Source organism: Primulina eburnea, chromosome 4, assembly GCF_022965805.1.
Source record: "Primulina eburnea isolate SZY01 chromosome 4, ASM2296580v1, whole genome shotgun sequence".
Taxonomy (NCBI): Eukaryota; Viridiplantae; Streptophyta; class Magnoliopsida; order Lamiales; family Gesneriaceae; genus Primulina; species Primulina eburnea.
The window spans coordinates 41,931,933-41,942,705 of NC_133104.1; the positions used below are offsets into that span (position 1 = coordinate 41,931,933).

At 32.8% G+C, this 10,773-nt stretch overlaps 1 protein-coding gene and 1 long non-coding RNA gene across 2 annotated transcripts; both read left to right on the top strand.

The window, feature by feature from the left end:
* Positions 1–14: 14 nt before the first annotated feature.
* On the top strand, positions 15–1,753 carry LOC140829917 (large ribosomal subunit protein uL5z-like). Its single transcript, XM_073193204.1, has 5 exons — positions 15–153; positions 245–352; positions 446–488; positions 585–780; positions 1,501–1,753. Exons 1-5 carry the CDS (start codon positions 151–153, stop codon positions 1,697–1,699), a joined length of 549 nt encoding a protein of 182 aa, XP_073049305.1. The 5' UTR covers positions 15–150; the 3' UTR covers positions 1,700–1,753.
* Positions 1,754–3,083: 1,330 nt separating this feature from the next.
* Positions 3,084–3,899, top strand: LOC140829918 (uncharacterized). Its single transcript, XR_012117575.1, has 2 exons — positions 3,084–3,529; positions 3,646–3,899. It is a non-coding gene; the product is annotated as an uncharacterized lncRNA (long non-coding RNA).
* Positions 3,900–10,773: the final 6,874 nt, after the last annotated feature.

A 10,773-nucleotide genomic window follows, 5' to 3' on the forward strand; every position in this document is an offset into this window, starting at 1 on the left:
TAATTTTTCAGGGGCATGTTCGTCAAATCATTTTGTTCCCTCACACCAAGTATGGAACCACAAAAACCCTAATTTGCAGATGCACAAGAAAAAAACCTGCAAATCCAGAACCAATTTACGCTCTCCGCCGCGACCGTGGAAATACTCACGATGGTACATTTTAGTTCTATGAAATTTCTTAGAGCCTCCAACATTTGTCTACTCTTGTATGTTTTTCGTTTCTTGATCCCTGAGATGGCCGCAGGCTTCAGAGAAGAAGCTTTCCAACCCAATGAGAGAGATTAAAGTTCAGAAGCTCGTCCTCAACATTTCTGTCGGTGAGAGTGGTGATCGCCTTACACGCGCCGCCAAGGTCACACATTTGTCCAGTATTCATTAAAGTTTCATTATATTCTTAATTAAACTTTAAATTGATTAGTTTGAATTTTGATTTGCGTGAATTAAGGTTTTGGAACAGTTGAGTGGCCAAACACCCGTCTTCTCCAAGGGTATTGCTCTATATTTCACTGCTTCTAATTTGATTTATTTAGTTTTTTTTTTTAATTTTCTGAAAAGTGGCATGTTATGTTATTGATGGGAATCAGCGAGGTACACGGTACGTTCATTTGGTATTAGGAGAAATGAGAAGATCGCGTGCTATGTTACTGTTAGGGGTGAGAAGGCGATGCAACTGTTGGAGAGCGGGTTGAAGGTGAAGGAGTATGAGCTGCTGAGACGTAATTTCAGTGAGACTGGATGCTTCGGATTCGGTATTCAGGAGCATATTGACCTTGGTATCAAGTGAGTGTTGTTTCATTTATCTCAAAAATTTGAGGCTGAAATAAATGATTTCCTTTCTTTTTCCTTGTGGATCATCATCTATGCATCAGTTTTGGTGAGTTATTGCCGGAAATGATGATGGTCAGAAAGCTAGATAACTTCTGCACGTTGTCCTGATATTTACTTATGATTAGTGCATGTATGCCACAGAGCCATTTACCTCGTTTAATTTTATTTTTCCTGTAGCTGGTGCCCAGAAGTTTGAAAGCACAGTTAGAGAAGATTGAAGAGTTGAAAATAATATGACCTCTTAGACGAGACTGGATGGGTTGATGTTTGCTTGTAAATCAATGAAATTTACTTCTTTTTATTTCATGGCACAGATAATGTTTTGTCTGATGGATTTCATCTGTTTCTTTGATAAGTTTTGACCGAAACCATGTAATTCAACTGTGTGTATTTTTCCTTTGGTGTGGACAAATAATGTCTTATGTACTCAGATGTTGCACTGTTTTATGTCACTGACTCATGTTCACGGGGAGGTTATAGCCTTATCTGTCATCTTTGCTCATGTGGCATGTTTAATTTTTTAGTTGCATGAGATTTTGTGGCTAGAACATTGATTATGTATGAAGTTTTTGACGACAACTGTCTTTTGTTATGTATTTATATTCACTTGCTGTTGGTTCAAATTGACTTCAATAGTTTGCTACTCAGTTTTATCCATGACTATCATTGCAGGTACGACCCTTCAACTGGCATCTATGGTATGGACTTCTATGTTGTTCTAGAACGCCCAGGATACCGTGTTGGTCGCCGCCGAAGGTGTAAATCTCGTGTTGGAATTCAGCATAGGGTTACAAAGGAAGACTCAATGAAATGGTTCCAGGTGAAATACGAGGGGGTGATCCTCAACAAAGCCTCGAACATTGCAGCTTAGAAAAGTTTTATGGGTTTCGAAAGTCTGATATTGTTTAGCCTAATTTCGGGGATCGTTTAATTTCAATTGCAACGTTCTGAAAATTAAGTCCATTTTTGTTTGCTGTGATTTTCATTTTTGTTTAATTCATTCGCTTAATATCCATTTCACCCGTACCTTCCAACTGGATTATTCTTTTTTAACATATTAATTCAATCAACAATTTTTTCTCATTCACTATGTATGGTTTGAACTACACTTTCTTGAACAGGAGGTTCTTCGGCAGCCCAAACACTCCTAGGAATTGCTAACCCACTTGGTTGGGTCATAAGGGCCCTTTGATCCAAGATTTGAAAGTGGTTTACAAAGGTTTTGTGTCAGTTTTTTTGTATATATAGGTTTAATTCTCCTAATTTTTCCATCCTTAATTTCGTAACCATAACTTTTTTTACTGCACAGTCATAACAGTAAACTAATTTTAGATACCCTTTTTCAAACTTTGTTCCTTGCTGACTTCGGCAATGTGTTGTAGCCAGTACTGAAAATTCCAATTCAATTGGTTCGAACAAATGTGTCAAAATATGCCGAATTGTGGGATTTGCGATTATTGACCACAAGATATTTCGAACTTTGATTGGCCACCTCCCCGACATTTCGCTGAGGGACCTATAATTTCCAAACCCGACAATTATTATAAGAGTATGAACTCCTACAATTCGAGAAGTCAAATAAAAAGCATGTTGCGTTATTTGTCATGCCACTGTGAAATCCCCCACAGAATTCCCATATGATTAACTAGATCAAGACCAAGTTAACAGTACCAGTTGAAACCCAAAGGTTCCGGACTTCAAATCAACTTCTTGTGTATATATATATATATATATATATATGTACATATATATATATATATATAATGTTTTATGTTAATTAAGATGAATTCATGTTCATCTAATAATAGAGATATTGGAAATTTATTCTATTTTTGTGTAACTAATGTGTAAATAAGTAAAATATGGATTTAAAATTTTATCTATTGTTTCATTATTAACAATAAAACTATAATCGAAATTAATAGATTTTAAATTCATCAAACTAAATGCAACTTTAGAGTACCATCTTAAGTGCATCTAAAGATAAATATATATCAAGTCTTTAATTTCTTGTGTGGGCTTGGCATGTGAGGAGAAGTATTCATTTTAATATTCGAACTTAGGAAATGGTGTGATGAATCTTACATGTAACAATCAAGGTAACAACACCAAGAGTGATGTGCATCATACCCTACCAAAAATGATCTCATATTCATGTTAAATCAACTTTTATAAAGACAAAGCACAAGTTAGCCCAATAAAAAACATCACATGTATCTCCAATCTCAACACATGAAAAATCATCAAATGTTGATTCAAAATCATGCTATCCATGTCCACTCCATGATTGCAAAAATCCAGAAATGTCTCCATCAAACTACTCTTTTATATTCATTCCAAGATTCCCAACTAGTTATAATTCAAATAACTTCATTAAATTATATATTCTACATATCCTACAAGGTATGATCAAAATCAGATGTCTGTCTCTGAAATCTCATCCCCGGCTCAAATCTTGGTCGATTCCTCGCAGAGGATTCAATTGGTGTCTAAATCTGTATCAGAAAGACTGCTTTCCAAGTTTTATGATGTTTCAGAATTCAACTTTGATTACACACAAAGTGGGCTGTGGTCTCCTCCCGTGCGAAGAGGCGCCTTTCTAACCTCGCCGGGCCGGATTTTCAGCGAACAAGATATGGTGGTTAAGCTAAGAAGAGCCCTGGAAGTTCATCAGAGACGAAGATCCAGGCTTTCTTTTAATGTCAGTATACGCTTGATTTCTTTTTTCTTTGTTTTCTTCAATAAAAAATGCAAGAAAAGTAATTGGAGAAAATGGTGCTATATTAATGTGAAATGGATTTTTGCCACTTTGCGCAGGCATGCTTGTGTTCTCCAAAGAGATGCTGATGAAAAAGAAGGCGGGCATACATAATTCTATCTATATTCTGCGTACACTAGCCAGATTTAAGTTGATGGGAATGAAAATTTGCTCTTCTGCACTTAACTTGTGTCAAGAAAATTGAGAAAATATCATTGTGTTTGTGGAAGCATTTATGCTGAATGTTGTGGTCAAGCCAGAGGTTAAATTCGAAACAAGAAACAAAAAAAAAACCCAGAAAGTTTAGATCATACGTACATTGTCCAGTTTTAATGCATTAATGATCCATGTGAATTGGTCCCATCAATTATGTTAGTATTCTGCTTGGAATGTGGAATCTAGTCAATCTCTGATCCATCGACAAACCAGTATGTGACCCAAAGGAACAATATAAATATAGAAGAATCACTTTTTCAGGTGGGGTGGAGAAGAAATTACGGTATACATATTTTTTCGAACATGTACTTAAGATGTATCCTTTTCTTTCTTATGCAAGGGGCTGTTAGCCAAGCTCTCCTTTCGGCCTCCGCCAAGTCACCCTCACCTTGCTAATACCGTAGAAAATTTTGGACACAAGAGCTAAAGCCGCAATGAATTCTTTTAGCAATATGAATTAGTCACAATTTAAAGCGAACTTATATCAATCCTCGCATCAAAACTATCTAAGTTGTGGTTAAAATTCTCTTGACTGGCAAGAATCTGGCCTGCAGTAATCCCAACAAACTTTACAGATGTGTCCTTTTTGCATAGCCTTGCCTTTAGCCAAAAGGACTGATGATCCCACCACCCTCTTCGCAGGGGCGTTCTTTCTGCACTTGGACCAAAGTTTATATGTTTCCGTCATGTCATTTTCGCTAGCAGAAATTTCAAAATTGGCAAACAAAACCCATGTCTTATTTCAGATATCACATCGATAGAATTGCCTATGAATGGCGTAATGATATTTCCTACACATATTTCAAGAAAATAACAATGACATTCCCTGGTTTGTTCGACCAAATGACCCGCTGTTAAAATTTTATGCGGACCTTACATTACACACAGCTCGGGTAAACACGTGTCGTTGATTTGCACCAAGTGTAGTGTCGAATTTTCCCGTGAAAAATCAACCCTGGGTACAAACATCGCAGCGTATAGTACCTGAATAGGACAATTGCTTTTATATCCAACCTTGCATTAATTGGGCTTGATATTAAATCGCAATCGGTCGCAAGATATGTTGGGTCAAATTGAATTAAAATTGTTTGGTTTGTTATATTATTTATTTATATTTTTATTTAATTTAATATTATATTTAATGAATATTTTATCTATTCATCTATCAAAAATTTATTTTATATAAAACAAATCAACAATCACTTATCTCATATCAATCAAATAATTGAAATAAAAATTACAATATTACCCTTAATAAATAATATTATAAATATTTTATTAATATTTTCAAAAATCAATCATATCAAACATTATATTAAGTATTAACAATTTATATATTTTATTATTAAAAATATTTCTTATCTCTGTATTATTTGTCTCATACCACGAACCAAATGATACCTCATACAATTAAAATTTTCAAAACTTATTTATAGTATATAATTTAATTTTATTATAAAATATTTTAAAAAATTAATGTTATTATATAAAATTACACTTGAAAATATAAATTTAGACAAATAAAATTATATATATATAGTAACAGCGGATGATAAATATATATATATATATATATATATATATATATATATATATATATATATATATATATATATATATATATATATAGTAACAGCGGAATACACGATGAGTAATTTAAAAACATGAGATTACATCAATGTGGCACGATGAGTAATTTAAAAACATGAGATTACATCAAAGTGGGCACTCTATCAACTTTATATTATTTTTCATAGGCTTAATTTTGATGTTAATATAATATTTAGACGGTGGGAATAAATCCAAGAAATTGGTAAGTACTCTGTCCGGCGCCGCCGGCCATGATCGTCCCCACATAAATTAGCTCTGACCCGGCGGTTCATATAACAAAAGTCCCATAAAATCGATAATGTTAGTCCCCCCATTCACACATTATTACATGTTCATTTTTCAAGTTGAAACAATATTATATTACATTATAATAAATATAGAGTAGATTTCCATGTATAAAAAAATATGAGACAAAATTATATGTTGGAAATCGTATAAAAAATATAAAAAAATAATAATTTATAAAAACTATAAAAAAAAAATTTAAACTCATCTCCAACATGATTGAACTGAATTTTAAACATCAACGAGATATATATATATATATATTTTTTTAAAAATAAAATATTGGTCTAAAGATCCATGACTATGTGTTCTCCACTATTCAGCACTTTGGTCGTTGACTTGGCTAAACCTTGGGAATGGTACATTTAATGTAAATGTGTCCGAAAACATGACATGATCACTAAACACATTCCCAATATTCAAATGTAAGAAAACACTACTTTGACCTCTTCAAGTACCCAACGCGTCGTACTGAATTTTCCTTCTAATAATAAGTGTTCGAATACCTCATACTCAAATCAAATCCTCATTCGGACAAAAAAAAAAAAAGGTTTCTCTTAATTATCGTCTCCACTTTCCGCCTCGGAATCAATATTTTATAGAACTATTGATTTGTAAACCTTCAATGGCTCGAAAAAGATGGAGTGTCTTGGTTTTCTTGATCATTTTTTCTACTTTCAGTTCGTCGTTGCATGGGCGAAAGGTTTTGATGGAAGTGCCGCAAGATAAGGTTCCATCTCCAGCAGATATGTTGTATCTTCCGGCGCTGCCGAAGGGCCGGGTTCGGGCGTCAACGCCCAGCAAGAAAGGTCACGCTGTTTCTGTTGATGAAAAGCTCATTGCTCGCCATCTCGCCTACATGGACCACATTCTCCGATCGGTCCCAAGCCCCGGGGCAGGCCACTAGCCTTGCATAATTTTCCAATTTCCTGCTGCCATCTTATTCATTTTTCTCAAAAATTTCAAGTTTCCACCATAATTAAGGATTCTTTGGTTGATGATTATAAGTTCAAAGGGCGAGGCGACATTTAATCTGTAAAAACGGACGTGAGTGCATATATATAGTTTCTGTACATCTGATATTTGTTTTTTCAATTTTTGGGATCAATTATGAAATTGTGTTACCGGTACTCTCATTATTCAAAATTAAATAAACGTCTAACTGATCTTTCACGTAGATGTTAATTTTTTTTTTTATCTCACATCGGTTGCATAAAATTCATGAGAGTTGCATATATGATCTCAGGATATCCTCTTGAACTAGTTTTTAAAATTGAATTATGTTAAAATTTCAATATTAACAACATGTAATATAATTTCAGTATATATAAGCACATATAGATATTCTATAAGTTATATGATAGTTCTTCGTATTTTACACAAGATTTATAACTAAAATATATAAAAAAAAATTATTTATGTACCTTATTCTTCTTAATTATTATTGGGAGAGGACTTTTTCTAAGTTTTGACTATACTACACAAGTAGTGTTGCTCTGGATACACAATTATACAAGATATTCACACCATTCATATTAAAGATAAGTACTATCAAAGTCACAATACACTATACATCACAATTTAGAGTCTCGCCAGTTCAAGGAACAAATGCACACTATATAACCGTGACTGCGTGCATTGTTTCTTACCATAAAGATATCTATCTATACACATAAAGATCACAAAAGTAAACAACCTAACACAAAAATGTGATCTTCAGCATTTTTTTTCAAATGGCGATTTAGGGCGAGTTTTTTTTTTTTTTTAATGTAACCCATGAACTACATACATTTTTAATCGAGAGACTACATAAACTGAGAGTAATGGATCTCAACAAGAATGCAATTTTTTTTTTTTTTATTTCACATGACCATATGAGGAATACAAAAGATTGCCTCATGTAACCGATTCTTGATCACATCAATAGGTAAGACTGAATAGAAAGAAACTAAAATAAAACAGAATATCATTCAAAAGTTCACCTCCTAGTAGAGCCGATAAAATTTTAGGGCTGGTGTACACAGATCTATGTAGGCTAATGTCATTGTTGCTTGGACGATTTGATGGTGCTTTTGCTCTATGATTTGATGGTGTTTCTATTTTATGTAGATGACATGTTAGTTGTTAGCAAATATGCTTCTGAAATCAAAGGCCTAAAGAAGCAACTAAGCATAATATTTTCTATGAAAGACTTGGGGATCGCAAAAAGTTATTGGCATGGAAATCCATCGAGACAAATGTGCAGGAGAAGTATATTGAGAAGGTACTTAAGAGGTTCAACATGAACCGGGCCAAAGTGGTTGAACTTTCTCTTGCCAACTACTTCCAGTTGAACTCAAAATAGAGTTCTTATGGATGACGAAAAAGAAGAAATGAAAAGTGTATAATACGCTTCAGCATTTGGAAGTCTCATGTATGTCATGGTATGTATTCGATCATATTTAATTCATTTTGTAGGTGTAGAGAGTACATTCCTTTAAAAAACCGGAAAATGAACATTGGACTTCAGTAAAATGGATATTCAGATATCTACGAGGCATCTCTAAACATGGATAGAGTTTTTGAGGATCTAAACTCGAGCTTGTAGGCTACACATATGCAGACATGACATGAAATGTTGACTTTTGAAAGTCAACATCAGGATACCTGATTACATTTGCAGGTGGAGCTGTCGTGACAATCAAAGTTAAAAAAGTGTGTAGCATTGTCAACAATTGAAGTGAAATTCATATCGACAACTGAGGCATGCAATAAGTTGTTATGGATGAAAGGGTTTTTGGAGGAATTAAGTTTTGTGTAAGATCAATACAAGTTGTTATATGTCCATCAAAGTGCAATTCATATTGGAAAGAATTCTCAATGTATTTAAAATCAAAACATATTAATATTCGTTATCATTGGATACTGGATGTATTGGAGCAGAAGTTGCTAAAGTTTGAGAAGATTCACACATATTAAAACATATATGACATGATGTCAAGACATTGTCGAAATGAAAGTTGGAATATTACAAATCCGATCGAATTCACAGAACGCACTTGAGTAGAAGAATTGCGAATATTGAAGCCACTTTTGTAGAATTCAATAAGACACTTTGACAAATAATCAACACATAGTTTGAATTCAATAACACACTTTGACAAATAATTAGCACGATTTGGTGGCATAGATTTTGAGGAGGAGGACCAAAATACTTATCAAGTGCATCATGTCACCCGCAAATCTAAACACATTCATGCTGCTAAATCTCCAGAAAATCTGACAATTACGTAAGTTTCCTGATTCCTTCGCCCTGCAGAATTAGAAAATGGGAGAAGTTCGAAGTCGATCAGAAGGTCGTGGGGTTTTCGGGATTTAAATTTAAAAACAAAATGCAAAATAGGGAATTAAATTCTATTATACGGGATGCGATCCTGGAGTGGAAGTCCGAAACCGCTTCATGAACTTGAGTCCCTAAAACGAGCCACGTTTCTCCCAAATCGACATCATTCAATTTATTTTATTATCACACGAATATACTTATTTTACTGATTATTGTTTTAAGAAATTATCTTATTGATCAATTTCGTAAGACAGATTTTCAATTCGATTAAGTTTATAAAAAAGATAAAAATTTGTGTGAGACGATTTCACGGGTTATATGTTGTGAGACATATATTTGGGTTATCCATGAAAAAATATTACTTTTTATGCTAAGAGTATTGTTTTTTATTGTGAATATCGGTAGGTTGACCCGTCTCACATATAAAGATTCGTGAGGCCGTCTCACAAGAGACCTACTCTATGAAAAATTGTTATTTTTATTTATAAATATGAATTATGTCAACATGTCTCATAATATAAATCGATAAAACCGTCACAAGAATTTTGTTATTTATCTTTTGTTGAGAAGATAATGTTCTGAACCGAACCACAGATCTAATTAATTATTAATTAATTTCATAAATATCTCAGAATACCATATTGCATATAAAATGAATGAAATTTATCAAAATCATTATAAGGCAAATAAAGTAGTTGATAAACAATAAGCGGAACTTCCATTTTCTAGGGGATACGTTTTTCACAAGAAAAATTGGGAATGGAAATTTAAATGTAAGGAGTCGGGCTTTGTTTATTGAGGGTTCTATTTATAATAGAGTGAGTCTCATGTGAGACCGTCTCACGGATCTTAATCTGTGAGACGGGTCAACCCTACCCATATTCACAATAAAAAGTAATACTCTTAGCATAAAAAGTAATACTTTTTCGTGGATGACCCAATAAGAGATCCGTCTCACAAATACGACCCGTGAGACCGTCTCACACAAGTTTTTGCCTTTATAATAAATGTTAATATTTTTCATTTAATTTAATATTATTACATAATATATTTTTTACATGAAAAATAATATTTTTTTTACTCAAAACAATATATAATACATAATATTTATTAATAACACATCTAAGAAAAAATATAATTCGAAAATTAATATTTTAGATAAAAAAAAGAGAGTAATATTTTCATTGATCTAACATTTTTCGTTTAAATCATTATATATTACAATATCAATTCAAAATATTACTAACAAAAATGATATTTTGTAGTGGAAAATAATAATATTTTAGACATAAAATTAAAATTTTCATGTATTTGATCGGATCGAGTCGGATATTTATCTAATAAAATTGTTTTTAATTTTATGTATTTAATCGGATCGAGTCGGATATTTAATTATCTAATAAAATTGTTTTGTGAGGTTCTCTCACATAGTTGGATGCATGTTAAAAGCTGGACCAAAATTATTTTTTGTGAATTATATATTTTTTGAACCAAAATTAAAATAATTATAAATTTCAGTTTCTTTTTAATTAATTTGAATAACTGCACTCTTAGGTAACGTTTGGTTTGCTTGATTAACCCGGATAGACTATTTTATCCTACATAGTCTTGTGTTTGGTTCGGATGATTATTTAACCAACTCAATCCCTTCTATGAATGATTAGGTTATATTAGGTAGGTTAAAATAATACCTCCTCATCCCCTAGGATTATTTATCCCACTCTTAATACTTCATATTTTTCCAATTTTACCC